The 18,449-nt window shown below is 30.0% G+C and overlaps 1 protein-coding gene across 1 annotated transcript in view; it reads left to right on the top strand.

Moving 5' to 3' along the window:
* LOC145314909 (FYVE, RhoGEF and PH domain-containing protein 1-like) overlaps positions 1–18,062 on the top strand; it is a 55,411-nt gene extending 37,349 nt beyond the window's left edge. The window contains exons 11-14 of the mRNA XM_080154986.1: positions 2,668–2,833; positions 14,700–14,858; positions 16,063–16,409; positions 17,139–18,062. Coding sequence (XP_080011112.1) covers positions 2,668–2,833; positions 14,700–14,858; positions 16,063–16,409; positions 17,139–17,253 — 787 coding nt within the window. The 3' untranslated portion in view covers positions 17,254–18,062. The remainder of the gene's footprint in view (positions 1–2,667; positions 2,834–14,699; positions 14,859–16,062; positions 16,410–17,138) is intronic.
* The last annotated feature ends 387 nt before the right edge of the window (positions 18,063–18,449 follow it).

The raw sequence follows: 18,449 nt of genomic DNA on the forward strand, positions 1-18,449 counted from the left end.
CACTATTCCCTACTTTTGACAGTTGGCTATCTAGATGAACTTCCAAAATGTTAGGTATCTACCTTTATGTTTTTCTATTTTTGAAGACAAAGTAAGTGCTTGGTACAAGTTGATCAAACAAATGAAACAAATCTTAGTTATCGCGAAATATTACACAGTAAACCATAATGGTAATGTTTCCTTAACCTTTAAATTACAAGTGCTCATAAAACATCCCACCTGCTGTGCGTGTCAGTGTATGTGCTTAGCCGCCAGATAAGTTTCTAGCAATTGGATATTTTTGAAAGGGGCCTTTGCGTTTGAAGAAAATAGGCTAAACCCTGCTCAGAGATCCTTTTTATAACATTTTCAATGATTGATATCTATTATATTTTCTGTAATATAATAGTATCTTTCTTTTTTTATTTAGGGGGGTGATTTAATTTAAGTCATCCCCCAAGTCTCAAATTGCAAACTGATTTTGCTCTTTAAATTGTATAACAGTGGTTTTTGGGTCATTAAACAGTTAAATTATATTTTATTTAGTCGTATAGTAATAATAATTATAAACCATGAAAGAAAAGTGTAGTTTAAATGAATAAAGATTTTCTATAAAAGAGACACAAAGCAAGGTTTCAGTATGATCAAGGTATATGAAAGATATTAATAATTAAAAACACTAGTTACAGGGCCAATAAACAATTAAAACATATTTCTCATGTGCCTATAATAATATCAATTAAAAATCTTTAAGAAAAGCTTAAAATAGGTACGGTTAGAGTTGTTAAAGATTTGCTATTAAAATAATATAGGGCACTATGAATGTATGTAAGTATGCCTAAGGAATAAGAATAAAGGAAATACACTTTTGATAGCAACTTCAATAAACAAAAAAAACGCTTTTTAATTGCATTTATCAATTTTCATCTAAAATCTGACCTGAAATTTGCCTCATGTTCCTGTTCGTTAAAGAGTAAAAAACTTTTTTTCTGCATACCTATAAAGGTTATAAAAAGAGTGTCAGTTGCAAATGCAAATATGAAGAAGAAAAAACTTTTTAATGATCACTTTAACACTTCTTACATGTTGCTAAAACTTCATAAGCTCAATGTAGGTTTTTGCATGCATTTCATATCCAAATTTTTATACCTATCTATTTTCTTTTTTTTATAATAAAAGTAAATCCTTAATTAAATTTTACTGTTCCCATTTTTTTAAACATGCTCTTTGTAAGTGTGCTTTTTTGATTAAATAAAATATACATAAACACACACACACGGCCCAAATAAAAACTAAGAAATAAAAATTAAATTATAAGCATAGCATCATTTATATTCAATATTAGACTTATGACTTATTTTTTATTAAAAGATTGAAATTTTAGTAAGGGTTTTAACTTTATGATTAGTGATATTCAACTACTTTGAAAAAATAGTTACACATAATTATGTTGTAGATAATGATATACCATTTGAATTCACGACATATGTATACTTATATAGGGATAAGTATACCGTCATCCACTTATTTTATCTCTAAATTATTTATTACACAGAGTAAGAAGTAAAAACTACTAAAGCAAACACAAACACACACACACACATAATAGGATATATATTAAATTATAGAGAAATGTAAGGGATTAGATTTTTGGTTTTTATTGACTTTTTTTACAATACAGCAAAAATTGTATGCTGTTTTTATTATTTCAACAAAGGCCTACAGTTATAATGTTATTATTAGAATAGCGATACGTGGTAATTGTTAAGCTAATGACTATCATATAGCTTATATAGCTTAACCCGCGACCGTGGCTCAACACGTAGCGCATCCGCTCGTCGTCGGGAAGGTGATAGGTTCGAACCTCGGTCCGACACCGCGTCATAGCTAAAGACGTTAAAAATGGTTCCCACTGCTTCTATGTCAGATGTGCGACGTAAATAGTTAGAGTGGGAGGAATGCCTTGGCCCAAAACAGGCGCAACTCGTTACCATGCACAGTTGGGACTTCTCAGACAAAGGTCGTGCATCTTAGAGAGTTGGTTGTCTGATGGGCGATTGGACGCTTTACACCGCATTCATAAGCGGAGTATGTTTCAAGGTGCGTGGAGAGAGGTCTAGTTACCTAGTACCAGAAGCGACACCAAGCCCCCTAGAGTCTTAACATCTTAACATCATATAGCTTACATCACGAATGTTGAAATTTTGAGAAACTGCTTTTTAGAATTCTAGTAACAAAGTTAAAACGCTATGTTTTTGTTAACATTTATTAGATCCAAATGATTCTGTTGGTCACGAAATTATTTCTTGTGATCATATCCTAATATTTTATCTACATACCATAATCTTTAATTGAATAATTATCAGGGAGGGGGAGGGAGTAGACAATGACAGATAGATTATTCTTTCCCTTAATCTTAATCTTATTTCTTTTAATCTAATAAATGAAATATAAATAAACTAGCGGCTACACGACCCTAAAAGCCTGAGCAATTAATGTGGGAGATGCCCTCCCCCAAAATAGTTAAAAACCTTTCTTGGGCCTATAAGAAGCTCCATTGTAAAAGAGAACCATATCGGTTCAGCGGTTAGCGAGATCCTTCGCTACCGACAAAAAAAGATTACTACTGTATATAATAGGATTGTATTTTAAATTTTGATAATTGTAATGTATGTTTTCTTTTTTCAGAAAATCCTCATTGCGGGTTGGCCGCGATATTCTGCGGCCGCTGGAGTGCGAAATCGGCAAGAAGAAACCGCATCTGCAGAAGCTGGAAACTGCGGTGAAATGTGCGGAATGTGCGGCACAGTTCAGCCTACTGAAGCCTAAACACAATTGTAGAACATGTGGCGCGGTAAGTCTTCATTTAGAATTCATTGCAAAAAAATGTAGGGATCTAAAGGGATAAGACAATGGCCGATAAATAAATGTACAACCCCAATGATGATACACACCCCTCAATAAATTACAATTAGTAGTTGAAGCGTTTAGACACTTAATGAACTAACCAATCGAAATTTAATGAAAATCCCCAAAGTTGTTAAGCCAACGAATAAGAAAAGTTTTTTGTAGAATTTGAAGAATAGTGTAATGAACAACCCAATGACCCCTCCATCCCTAAATGTTAGGTCAATACCTGAAAAAAAAATTTCTGGAAATTAAAATTACTTTTTGCTAATTCTGATATTAATTAATTAAATGACAGTTTACGCTTTACTTAATGAATAATAAAACGCCCTGCATTTCATAGGAAAAAAATCTGCTTAATTTCCCAAAATTAATGCTTAAATTGAATTAACAAAATGAATGACTCATTAATCAGCTAGTATTTAATGCAGTCCTAATTTTGTGCATCTGAATATTTTGATGTCGGCATTTTTTACAACAAGTAAATTGTAAACTGTTGCAAATTTGCCAAACCCGCCATGAAAAGGCGCTATCACACATAGTACCTTTTTGAGCAACTCCCAAACTAGTCTCCCACTTATTTCTAAATAATTTAAAAATAAAGAGAATTTGAAGCCGGGGGATGTTTTGAATTTTATTCGTTTATTTATGTGGGGTAACCCCCGCAGGGTTAGGGCTCCCGCTGGGGATAATAAATTAAGAAGAAAAAACCACCTCATTTGATTTATTTTTTTAAAATGAATGGGTGGGTTATAAGTGTTAAATTATATTTTTATTTGACTTAAACAAAGCTTTTGTTCTTTTTGTTAAAACTGTTAAAAGTAATACAAAATCCTAAGTTTAAAGTTTATTTCTTATATGTTAGGGTAATTAAAGAAGTTTTATTAATAGATTCATTGCCAGTGACCAAGAGAGTATATGATGACATGATAGAATAAGAATTTAGCACGTTGCACCAAAAATTTCATTAAAAAAATTGTGCAAAATTTGAACAATTTTGCTGACAGATTGTTATGCAATACATGCATGCAGGGGTGTGGAGCGTGCGCTTTTTTGTGTTTTATCTCGGGAACGGGGGAAAAATATGATAAAAAATTTAAGTACTCCTTCTCAAATAACTTGCTTATTGCTATTATAAATTTCTCCTATCGACTATTTAGGCAAAGGCATCATTGTATTAGTTTTCTTTGTGTGTGTGTGCTTAGAACTTTTCTTGAGACATAAACTATTGATGTGTTTCCATAAAAATATAGTCAAAATACTTATCACTTGAGTTAAAATAAAACTTTGGTTCCCTCACTCTGTCTCTGTATCTCAGTGTAACGAATAATTTAGTGCTCTTTGAATGTCTTTTTATTGTCTTTTTAGCTTTAAACAAAATAGATAGAAATATACTACTATAATCGTTTCTTTCCTTTTTTAGTAATTATTTACTTGGTTTTAATATTAAGGAAATCTTACAATCGCCGTTTTGATTGAACACTTGTTTGTGGTAAGCTAAGGGTGCAAAATACATTTTTCCAATTTGGACAATGGTTATTGGTCTAAATATAAATACATATATCTATAAATATATATGAGCTGTGCAACTTCTACAGACGTCTGCTTAATGGGTAACAATGTTGGGAGGTTGATTATAGTTTTCTCTCGGGAAGGTATACAAGTTTTTTCCTTTAAAGTGCCTGTCTAGCTAGGATTTATTATCTACAGCCCAATCTCCCGCTGAATATTTGTATGCTATGAATTGAATATTTTTTGTAATGGATTTAATTTAGGATATGTATTATATTTTTGTTTGTTTTTATTTACAAGTAAGGGGGTAATTGTTTAATTTCTCATTAAGAAGTAGAAATATTTTCTACCCCACAACTGGAAAAGTTCACCCTTTGCAGTAAATTACAACCCCAACATTTAAATGTTCCTTCCTTTAAACATAAAATTTGAATTTAGAACTTTTAACTTTTTATTAAGGCTAAAAGTATTAGCTGCCTGTTTCTTCATATATTGTCATTTATGCCGATGGTCACAGTGATAAGTTAATGGAAAATGAATTAGCTATATTGTAAAATATACTTAATGTAAAAGTATAGGTAGACATACCTCACGAGCATTTCAACTTAAAATTTCCAAAACCAACAACTCACTTTCCTTTTATTTTGAGTTGGGCAACTGTACATCCCCCTTTGTAATGTCATTGTCCTTTTTCACCTTTTCTACTTTAAGATCTTATTTTGTGTGTATTTAATTCCGTTAAAAGTTTCACAATATTAAATCATTCCAGCTGAATATTATTACAGCAGCACAAACTGCTCCTATTCCTTTGGTAAAGTGTCTTTTTGTGAAAATGAAATTCTATAAAGATGTGAAGCCCACGTTACCAGCTGTGTATCACATAAATTTCAGCTGTTTAGGATATGTTTTTTTTTACTTTTTGAACACATTACAGTCAAAACTTTTAAATGTAATCGTCTTTCCGATGGGGAATATTTATCCCAATGTAATTCAAGGTATTCTTCAGCCAACCAACTCTTGATAAAGTGGTCTGGCTTTCATAAACTTTAAAACAGTGGTTTTCAAAATTATTTTGGGATTAAATTAATTATAACATGCCAAAATGTTGCATTAATTTATATTGCATAACTTTGTCGCAGCATACCATGCATAACTTTAGTGCTGTGTTTTGTATAATCAATTAAAGAGATTTTTTTGTATAAAATTATCAAAGCTTCGCTTTCTTAGACTTACAGCTCTTGTTCACACTTATGTAAGGTAATGGATTTATAATTACTTAGATCTTACACCAGATTATAATGTATTCTAATAAAATGAAACTTGCAGTTGGCCGAAATAATGCCCCCCCCCCCTTATTTACTCAATTCCTTCTCTTCCTACTGGATGAACGAACTGACCAATAAATGATGTCCATGTTAGCAACCTAAATTGACGAGAATTTTTCACCTGTCATAATATCCATGTATATTATACATCCATTTGTATGTTAAGTATAGCAACAACTATATAATATTTGTAAAAGCCTATATGTGAATGCAACAACGTCTATACTTTTCTTTATGTCTAGGTACTCTATACAAATTGGTCTGATATACTTCTAAGTGTTGATCATAGAAAAGGATTATAATTCTTAAAATTGAATAGCCTAACGGGAAAGACTAAGAATTAAAGTAAGGAGAGGGAAAGATGTCTTAGAATAAATATGACAGTTTTTAGGAGTAAAATTCTTCCTTTTTTGGCTGGTTTAAAATTTAAAGAATAGTTTAATAGTCTGTGTTTAAATTTTTTAAGTCAGAAATGAAAATTAAATCAATTTACTTCACTATTGTTTCTAGAATATTTGTACTTTACTGGATATGTTTCAATAGAAATTGGTCTTTTAGACTTCAAAGCATAGTTTACATATATGCAATGCAATATATGGGTTTCTTGACTTCTTCAAAGCATTTGACTCCTGTAATCAATTTATGAGTTTATTGACCTCACTAAAGTTTTTGACACCAATACAAAAGTACTTGAAATAAGAGAGATAAACCCGAGATTGTATCGAGTCATTTGTAAAGCATGCCAAGACGCCATAAAATCGATTTTAGCTCATACCTAGCTCATCTTTTGAATGTAATTTTTGCCTTTTTTCGAAAAAATTTCGACTTTTTTCTATGATTTGATTTTCCTTTAAAATGCAAATCAAAGATAAGATTAAAATTTAGGTTTTCTAACTTTAGAACGGCTTCGTGAATAATTATTTTTATTCATAAAGAACACTGCAGACATTTTTATCTATTCATACTTTTAAGCCCTGCGGATACTGAAATCATTTTAAATATACAATTAATTATAAGTTTACATTTTAATGAAAAATGTTAAATCCCATTAAAAATGCGCCAAATTTTAGAGCATATAATCTGCCGACTTTTTTATTCCCCTGATTTTTATGATTTTCGCTGGAAAATTTTTATTTGACATTTAGATTATATCCTACTGAGTTTATTATAAATTTTAGAGTTATTTTAAATAATCATACTATATTTTTATATAGATTATACAAAGATTGAAAATCGTTAGAACGATTCTTATATGCATAAGTTTATGATTGGAGATACGGACACGCTTTAAAAATAGAAAAGATTTGTTTTGAAATAAGATATGAGGAATATGAGGAATCTAATTTTCTATGTGTGTAACTCTAATATGTTGATCAAATTTGAAGTTAATGTGGGGGGGAGAAGGGAAAATTCGCGAAAATCATTTGCGTAGAAAGTTTGCGATTCTGTATAATATCACACATAGAGACATGCATAATAAAAAAAATCTTTTAATTTGAACATTTAATAAGTTATGTTATTAATAAGAGGTAATTTCTGATGGTTTATCCACTAAAATTTTATAATTGCAACATCAAATAAAATGTGTTCTACAGATTATTTTTTCTTCCATTTTTTTTTGTAAAAAATTGCTTTAAAAATTGTTTTAGTGTAGCAAGGGTTTTTAAGGGTATTTTAGTTTTTTATCTTCTATATATCTTGAAGACATTATTTTTGTGTGGGGAAAGTTAGACTTTTTCATCAATAAATATTTTAAATATCATTATAGAAATAAGGTCAACTCTAACCCTTAGGAAAAGTTCAATAAATTTGAATGGCGATAAAATCTAAACTGACTTAGCAAATCCCTTTTTATATTCCTATAATTCCTAATATCCAGACAAATATTTTAAACAAATAATTCTCAATTTTACATTTGGATAAAATGTGTTTTACAACAAACAAGAAGGAAAGCATCCATGGGTAGTGAGGCAGGCAAGTAGATACAACAATTTTGTCTCTAATTAAAGTATTCAATATTAGAGTAGAAAAATCGAGAGGGCATAAGCTTCATGTAATTCTCCCCACAGGGCGGGGACCTTGTCCGATTTTTTGGGGGGTTTTGAAATCAGCGTCGAAAATATAAACACAGCCGAGTCCATAAATAAAAACAGGAAGTAATTTGCTGGCAGACTAAAAAGGACTCCGGGACTTTGGTCAGGTAGTTGTTTGTATGATCATTCATACATTACTTATTTATTCAATAATACAAACTTAAATATTATCCAGCAATATTTGGGTATTAAATTAGAAATACAACATCTACCAAATAAACTGCTGCTTTTTAATGGCGGAATAATATTCTAATTCTGTTGCAATATCCCTGTGACCACAATAATTTCCAAACAAATTTGCATGCTATTGTCCATAAATCGATTTTAATGTCTGGAAGTTTAAACAAGATGTTTATTATAAATTATTACTTTTCATTTTATTTGGATTTATTTTGCATTTACTGACGGTTCAGTCAAATTTAGTCGTAACAAAAACAATTATGTCCATAGTTAGTGCAGATTTACCAGCATTTCAGACACAATAAGAGTATTGTTATAGAGTAGCTGCTCTACTTAAGATCTTTAAAAACCTTCTTTAATAATATATAAATAGTAAAATTTTATCCTTATTCTTTCCTTGGGTATTCTTGCATTGATTCACTTCATTTGCATTTAAGCTTCCTTGTCAAAAAGAAAAAAAACAGCCTAAAACCTCTCTTGCGATGACATAAGTTTGAATGAAGTATGCATGTCAAATCAGAGAGTATTTAAACCTTTCAGGTCCGGAGCCTTTTTTAGTTGTGAAGCTACTCTATAAGTGATTATGTCTATCAGTATATTCTTTTTGTTCATTTCTTGTTTCTTCCTTGATAGTATCTCTTTCCTCCCTTTGCTACATTTTTTTGTTATAGCGCAATTTTGGTTTCTCCTTTCGATTTTCTATATTCGAGTTCAGCTGCTCTTAAAATATCCTCACTTCTGTTGGATGTTGGCGTTCTTGACTTGGCATTAGCTCCTTGCCATAACTGATATATAGTGCACTGGCGGTACCAAAGTAAATCAACAAAAATTTTAAACTAATATTTGATGTAGCTTTTAAGTAATAGATATCATTGGAATGAGGGTTTAATATGCATAACTAGTTATTAGTGTAACAAGATTGGGGTTGGGTAAAGTATTTTTTTTAATAGTGAGCTAAAAAATACAGCGCTCAAAATTTACAAAAAAAATGTACTACTTTTTCTAAAGTTACTTTGAGAGCCTTTTGATATAAAAATAAGTAATGCTAAACTTTTAAATGTTTGAGTAGGTTTATATAAAGTATCCAAGGGAATTCGTTACAGAATCAAAATAATAAAAGAAAATGCATATTCCTTATTTAGGTTTTCATGCATGCCTTAAAAATCAATAAGGCGTTCTTAAAGGAGTCTTAAATGTAACCTTTTTATGTAGGTTAGCTACTCTATTATTCAGCATTCTTAATGATGTCATTTACACCCAAATAAACCTTTGGACATCAAATTTTAATGATATATGTCAAACATTTTATTTTACAAAATAAAATCATATTAATTTGAGGATTATATACATTATTATTGTGTACAGTAAAATTAAATATTTACGAAGGCACTATTCTAATAATGATTATATTAGTACAATTATCCCCCCAAACGAACCATTGACAAATAACAATCTTCCCCGAATTGAGGACACATTCAAATCTATTATTGAGTTCTAATTGAACCCTCCTATATAAAATTAAGTACTGTAGTATATAAAAGAGAATCAAGCATATTTACAAACTATACTTAGGCTGTAATTGAATACACTTTTAATATAAATATCTGGACCTATCACTAACAACCCTCGCCTTTCTTCCTTATTTTGAAATAAATTAAAAGTAAGGGAGGAGGGGTAGATGTTCTTTTGTTTGTTTATCACTTTATCAGGTTAGGTTATATTAGGTACTGGGTAGACCGCATGAGTTATCCATAGGGAAACACTCCCTCCATTTGCATCTTTTTAAAGTTAAGGGGTAGGGGAGGGGGTGCTCAACCGGCCAATTGTAAGCTATTACCAAATACATAAAGATATCAACGTGCATATACATTAGGGCGGGTTCATATCGGAATTAGACAAAGAGGGGATATGCAACAGATAAAATTAACCTTAAAAACATTTCTGACCGAAAAAAGAATTTAAAAAAATTAAGTTTTAGAACGTGACCACTAAAAAATATATTTCATTACTTATTAATATGCAAAGACGACATTCAATTTTTTTTTAATCAGAACTATGGCTTCATGGTGCTCCCTGGAAAGGCCTTGAGGAGCTGAATCAGGAACTTTTGTCCGTTTCAAAATATCTCGTTCCTAGCCTTAGAAATCACTAAAAACCACATTTTTTTAATGTTTATTGAGAATTGTCTAATTTGTAGAGGTTTTTTAGATTTTTTCAGGCTAGGAACGAGATTTTTTGAAACGGTCAAAAGTTCCTGATTCTACTCTTCAATGCCTTTCCTGGGAGCACCATGAAGCCATAGTTCTGATTCAAAAAAAATTGACTCCCATTTACAAATAGCTATACAATTGAATGACTGGTCGTCAGCGGTTTTAAGACTTAGGATAAATTTTAAATCATCCAGAGGTGTATTATACTCATACAAATCATTTGCAGATCCCCGCTTTGGCCTCAGAAAAAAAATGTCCAAAATCGACCCACCCTAATATACATATAGTTTTGATTTACAATAATGCCTCTGTGCCAATTTGTGAATTAAACTGTAATGATTCGCTGTTATTACAAACTCTTATCTTAAACTAAAATCTTTACTTATGGGTATTTATGTAAAACTGAAAATATTATGTGTCATTATTTAGGGAGGTAGGGGACATTAAACCATAATCTACACGGGTACCCAAAGTTTTTAAACCACATTATCTGTCTCAAAACCTTTGGTAACTTATATAAAATTTTGATTTATATTAAAATATTAGTGTTCGAACTTTTTAACCTAAAAGTTTTATCGACAAAAGGGGTAGTTTATACGTATATCATCATTGGGGATGTAATAGAATTTATCGTCCGTTGTCTTATCCCTTAAGATCACAGGCTACTTTATAAATTTGTATCAAAGTTTTTAAGTAAATTGGCTACTTTTCTTGGTAATTTGTTGGATTATATAAACTAATATCAAAATGATATGATCATTTATTGGCGAAGCTCTACATATGTATATAAACCCTATGTACTTGTATGTGAGCATGGTTTAAGAATAATTAGTACAAGTACTTATAAAAGTAATAGAGATATATTAGTAGATTATCCATATTTTTCCCATCAAAGCATACTATTACGGAATTAAAATAGCTTAATTTAAAGTTTCAAAAGCAACAAGACCAAATAGTAAAAATATTGTTATGAATATGAGTCTGGCCCATGGTAAAAATTTGCTAAATATTTTATTAATTTGTCTAATGCATCTTAATATGTTCGTCTCTGAAGGTTAAGGATAAATTCAAATGCCCTTTAAATTCAATATTTACCCAATTAACTCTACATGTAAGCTGTTTGATTTAAGCACTGGCTTAAACTTTTAAGCTTTTTAAAAAAATCAATATGAGATTTTTAGAATCATTTTGGTTGGTAGACATCAGACAGTATGCAGTGATGCACCCCATTATTATAAACAAAATTACGTCTGTTGTAGTTTAAAAATTTTGATGGAAAACTTTGGAAACTGCTACTTTGTTTGCCGCTATCAAGATTTGATTAAGGACCCCAGAGTCTTTAAGTCAATTAATGAGAGAACTTGTTTATAAAACTTTGGGTACAAGTGTAATTTACAGTCCAATAGACACATTCTTATTGTATTCAGTAGCATAAGAATTCAAGAGTTGAGTTTAATGGTTGTATCAATGCCGATGTAAATATCAGACAATTTAGCCCCTACAATAATATATCATTATCATGTCATTGATTATTACTTCTTTAATACCATATCGTCGACATAAACCATTGAAATTGTATGCAAACACTATAGTTACATCCTTTTGATGTAAGACAAAATGTTTTTGCTTTATTGAGTTGCTGCTTTTTAAAGAAAAACACTATCCATTTCTAAGTAGCAAAGTTGCCAAAATTGTTGCAAGAAAAAAAACAGTATAAACATGTGATCTGTTGCCCTGTAGGTTGAAAGGATACTCCATAAGTTACCTCAGTACAATTGGTTAGTTTTATAGAATTCACATGTTTTCAACGGTAATATAATTTTTAAAAATGAAGTATAGTGGCTAAATCTTTTTACCAAACGAACAGTACAATATAATTAGAATTGGTTATTTTAAGGAACATAGACAAAATTTTATAAATCAACAGACAGGCATATTAACATTATGTTCCTGGACATAAGGTAGCATCGCGCGCTACTAACAGTATTCTATTGACAATCATAAGTTAAACCAACATTTAAAATAAGGATGAAATTTGGAATGTCCTTCTACCATATTCGTGATTAAAGAGTGCAATCTTTTTTTGCCCTACACATTGAGTAGGTACATATATACAAAAGGAAATCTTTCTGATAGAGTAGCTCCGGTTCCTTAAAACAAATTAAGCATTAAGCATGTCCTTTTTTGCATCCTACCTAAACACATAGAATTGTTATTTAATCTTTATTAATAGCACATTTAGGCCGTTAATGCATTTGTATGGGTGGTGATAGATTGTTATATGCAATTTTGAATGCAAAGCATTTCTATAAATTGTTTGTATATGCATATGTGTATTGATGGTTAGCTATACATCCAATTATAATGATAACAATGTTAATATCTATATTACAGTTTGACATATATTAATACCTAAAGATTTAACTGCTTTACAGGTCCATCTACATTTCTAGATAGGCATACCTGCCTAAATTTGTCAATTTCTGAATTTAACACCTAAAATTTAGGTTTTATGTCTTTCTGGTAAATGTAGTTAGGAGAAGAGGACTTTAAACTGGTAAAACAGCATTGCTTTCTTACAAATATTAATTCCTACTTACAACAAAGTTAACCAAGCAAGTTATTGAGTAGCTATTCTACAAACAAAAGATCGTATTGCAGCTGTAAGCTAATAAAGTTTGCAGGAAAAAATTTGCAAAAATGCTAAAATTTTGTAAAAGTTTAAAGTGTCCTAAAATTCCTTTAGTGTGATTTATCTTGATAATGTTCATTTCTGCAACAATCAAATTGTAAAAAATTAGAATATCGTATTATAGACAGCTTTCCGCGGATATTAAAATGAAAAATTGTGAGATTATCAAGCCAAGTTTTGTTAGCCCCGAGAGGCCGAAGGCTATGGCTAATATATTTTTTAAATATTCGTGGAAAAGTGCCTGTAATACGATGCTATACATGATATTTCAGTATTGCTCAGAACTGGTCTAAATCCAGTAGATATTTATCGGTTTCGAAGCCATACTAGCTGGGAAAAAAATTATTTAAAGGGAAAAGTTTAAGAAAAATTCATTTTTGATATAGATTGTTTTATTATATTCATAATTCAATTAGTCAGATAAAAATGTCAAAATTCAATTTATAATTGTATAACCAATTTTCTACTGTTTGTTTTTTTAGATAGTTATTGCTGTTTTCATTCAAAATATAATTTAAGATCTTTCATAGATAAATGAAGGTTAAACTGTGAATTCTTTGTTTGTTCAAGAATAATATTGTGTATGTTCTATGACCTTAAATATATTCTAACAACATTAATTTTTCTCAAAACTATAAATTTTAGAAATGCACACTTGCTTGGTGTTCTTTCACATCCACACAATTATTTGTTTAGAAAAAATTAAAATTATCAGAACTACATATTATACATTACCAAAAAAAACTCTCTTGCTCTTCACTTCAATCTTATAATCGAGAGCCCCAATATTCAATAGCAAAAAAGGATTCGCTATGCGAATGTATCATTTTACAGAAGTGATTGTACACTCAATTTCTTTTCAAACTTTTCTACAGTAAAAACTAGGATAAATATTTCTGAAATTCAAATGATAAAAAAAATGAAAAGTCAATTTAACTAAGAGAATTGGTGTAAAATTTAGTATTTTATTTACTCATTTTAAATATTTTTATTGTTGCCTTATTTCCTATTCCTAAAAAACGCTTATTTTAACATAAAACATAGAATATCGCATAGAATTGTTGGCATTCAGTTAAAGAAGCTACTGTGCTACCGTCGATACATTATTTACCATTGTCCACTACTGCTAGAAACCTGCAGTTATTTTGTATAATTCTATCAATGATGTCTTGTATTTTGTTGTTAATGTTATGTTTAGAGAAAAGTAAAAAAAGGAATATTCCTTTAATTTTTCTTTTAAATCCACAGAAATAGCTACCTGCCCCTTTAACTTTTTCTTCTAGAGCATAGAAACTCGCACAGGTTAATTTATAATGGTGTGCAAAGAAAAATATAGTAAATGTCATTTCACTAAACTTCATTCTTTAAATTTTGCATTTAGAAAAGAGATTTAGAGAATAGATTTTTACTAATAGATAATCAGGTTCTAAACTACTATAGCCAACTTTACCTTGTGGTCTAATCATGACTAAAATTATTATTAAAAGTCGACAGGGGGATTCATAGATCTAATTACTGCCTTGGCTAGTCAAAAATTATTTACCCATTATTTATATTATTTTAAATTTTGAAACAAGGTGTTAGGGAGAATTGAACTACATCATTTCTTTTTGTACAAAATGATTCTCTATATTAAGTTCTCTATTAGAAAAAAGGGTGTAGAAGGATATAAGATTGCAGAAAGGAAAGATTAACTTTCTTGTTTTTTTTTAACAAGGACAATACAAATTAGAAATATAAGGACCTCATTCTTTTGACAATTCCTTAGTTTTCATGAGACTAACTCTTGTTTTTTATTCAGGTATTCTGTGGAAAATGTAGCGACTATAAGCACTCACTGTCCTGGGAGGATGGCAGGAAGGGCCGGGTCTGCAAGAGTTGTCATGTCCTGTTGACCAGCCAGCTGGAGCCGCAGCCACCCGGACAGGCGATTATTCAACGCCCACGCGGCCTTCTAGAGGTAAGAAAGATAACTGTTTAGTTTTTTTGTACATAAACTTAATTTAGACAAGTGATTTTATGATTTTTTACATCCCCAACTGATTAACTTAATTTTAAAGTTTTAGAAATATGTAAAATCATTAAATCTTTTGTTTGAAGAAAAAAATTATTATTTTATTGTTATTCTTACTAATTTACTTATTTATTTTTTGCATTAATTAAGAACATTTTGGAAATGTTTTTGTGTCACTTTCTTACCTGTATATTTTTGCAACATTATTTATTTAACCGCATGATATTTATTATTAGTTATTAGAAATTACAATTTCCTACAAAATTACCAGTTTTTTAACCTAACCTAACCCAAGAACCTGAATTTCAGCGATATGTAGCGGAGAGACGCAGCTTTAAGGGTTCTAGTAAAAGGCACAGCGTCTGCTAAACTATCTGCCCCCCAATCCCACAATCATTCCCCCAAAAATCAGATGTCATATAGTGTGAGTAGTTTATAGAGAGGAATTCCTTGGCATGGGGAAAGCTAATTATTTGTAATTTGGTTGACAAATTATAAGATTTGCATGCCATTGAAACAAATTAATTGTCAACCATGATTCTAAATGAGTGCTAAAATTTTTGCATGAGGCAGAATTTATCTGCAAAGCATGTTGCATGAGGTTTAAAAGCCTTTTTTAACAAAAATTCTTTGACATGTGATATAATTATAGTAATAGTTAAACAGGACAAACAAATATTTGAACTTAAATCTCAAATGTTTTTTATCTGGCCTGCTTTACCGAATTTTTTTAGTGCCTATAAAAATGACGTAATACTGGCATACCATTAGTCAATTATGATGTATACTGGCCTCCTATTGGTAATATAGTTTATGTTTTGGTCTATCATTGGTCATTTTCTGTATGACATCATTTTTGTATAGGCACTATAAAGAGCTGTTTGATATCTGAACAGATTTTTTCTGTGATAATATACATATTTTTTTTAAATTGTATCTTATAAACTAGGTTAACTATCTTTAAATCATAAACATATTTTTCTAAAGGTCAGATTCTGTTTTTCCTTTTTCTTGAAATAACAAACATTTATTATGCTACATTTTTCTCTCATAAAAATAGAACAACAAGAGGACTTTTTCAGTATATTGATACTAATTGCATTATGTTGATATTAATAAAGACAAAACGGTGATGGACTAAAAATTTCAGGTTCCGGCTTTCACTGCCTCGCCAATCCGTTCTGGCTGGTTGACCTTGCGGGGCCCGCCAGGTGGTGGCGGCGGAGCCAACGGTTCTGGTAACAAACCAACAAAACGCTTTTTCCTCCTGCTATCCGACTTTGTCCTGTATAGTTTTAAGACAGAAAATGACTCTGTGGCTTTAACCGCCACTCCACTACCTGGGTATCAAGTTGCAACAGCTTCTGAACTGAGTGGTCAACTTGCATTTGGGGAGAAGGAGAGTGCAGAGAGAACAATAAGGCTGCAGCACCCGAGCCGGGTCAACAAGAAGCGGGTCAATTATTTTGTGGCTGAAACGGTTCAGGACGCACAAAGGTAAAGGGTTGGGAATGACCAATGACCCCCTGCTGTGTGAGCCTCATAGAAATAGCATAAAAATAACCCAAAAACTAACATCTTTACAGGTGTTTAATTAAAATAGAGGGGTTAAATTAAAAGTCATAAAATTTTAGGTTAAAATTAAGAGGGTTAAGGTTTTAATTGCATTTAAGGATGAAAAAATAATCTATATTTAAACAGCATGTTTAGACAAACAAATGGTGATAGACTAAAAACCTAATTAATATTGTATTATACAAAATGACTAATCCTAAGAATAATATTCTTTTTTGTCTTTTTGGTATATTAACCTTTTAAAGTTCATTAATATTGATCTTTTTTATATATTTTTAAAAATAGATAAAAAATACCTTTATATTACTGTATTACCATTGATGAAATCGAATTTTAAACCAAATTTCAATCTTTGGACTAAAAGACTTTTTTTATGTATTTAGGTACATTAATTTTATTGTTTTGAATCTTAGTTTTGTTGACTTATCTTTTATTTCATTAGGTTTATCTAGTTTTGTTTCATAAGATTAATGTACCTAGATTTCTTTCATGACAAAATTTAAAATAAACAGTAAAACAGGTCAGATAAATACTGGATTCATTAAAAAAACTTATGCAAATATGACATGTACCAGTTTGTCTATTGTGTTTTACTGTTTAATTACAGAATCTTGTATTCGTCTTTAATTCTAATCATCCTTGTTATTACAGGTGGGCGGAGGTAATGAAACTAGCGGCCAAAGCTGAGCTTCCAGACAACTACAAAGACGACCTCTATACAGAGGATAGAAAATCTACCAGTTCAACTGAATATGAAAACAGCTGATTTAATAAATATAAACAAGACGACATTTACACAAAGGATTGAAAGTCTACCGGTTCTACTACTCCATTTTACTAGTAAAAAAAATCCTCTAATATTTTTTAAAAATCAGCTGACCATGATGAATCAACAATGGAAAATTAATTTATTAAAATGCTGTGCTATAAAACAAAATTAATTCTTGCTACTTGAACTAACTTAATATAAATCAAAGTCTAACAAAGTTTATAATTGACCATTTAGGCTTCTGACAAGTTAAAGACACTACAATAGATAAAAATTTCATTAAAAAAAATTCATAATTTTGCATTTTGGTTATTTTTTAACAGATGAATTTCATTTTAAGAAATTCCAACATCTTTACTTAAAGCTCAAAAATCAAAGACCCTTTATTGAAACATTAAAATCTAACAAAACAATTTCTAGTCTAATTATTATTTGATAAAATTAGTTAACCCATGATTTTATTAATAAAATATTGTAAATCAGTATTTTAAAAAATAACCATATCTATAAAAATGCCTTATTAAAACTGGTGATCTATAATATAGGTATAAATTTATATACTTAGAAAAATATACTAACATTATATCATTTTAAATACGAGACATTTTTACTTAAATATTAAAGAAAATATTAAGTTTTTAAGAATTATGTTGTCTCTATTATTTTATGAATGTTGTTAAAAAATTGTCAAATTTTCATAATTACTTGTTACTGTGCAATATTTATTTTATAAAAATGAATTTATTAGTAATTAAAATTATTATCATATAATATAATTGTGTATCAAATATACCTAATCAAAAAAATGTTCTTTAATTATTTTTATGTCGGCTAATAGAATGTTTGTTTGAAATTAAATTCTTTTAAAAGCAACACTTGACATGATAAAAATGTATAGCAATGTCCACAATCAACAGTTTAGAATATAAACACACTTTCTCAAGTTCTCTAGGTCTGGTTAGGTGGAGCCCAATCGGTTAGAGGGTTACCGAGATCTTAAGCCTCATACCGATAGGCAGATATCTTTCTTCTTTTTATTATAGAAACAAATGCATAAATTTAAAAGATTATTTCAATTAACTCTCTCTTATTCACTATTTTATTTTTTACATATGTGAAAAATGTAAACTTCTACGGTCTGACGATTTTGTTGTTTTCAGATTATTAAGCATAAAAGTATCCTTGGTAGCTTT

The sequence above is a fragment of the Acartia tonsa genome, chromosome 3 (genome assembly GCF_053477335.1).
Source record: "Acartia tonsa isolate MP-2025a chromosome 3, ASM5347733v1, whole genome shotgun sequence".
Classification (NCBI taxonomy): Eukaryota; Metazoa; Arthropoda; class Copepoda; order Calanoida; family Acartiidae; genus Acartia; species Acartia tonsa.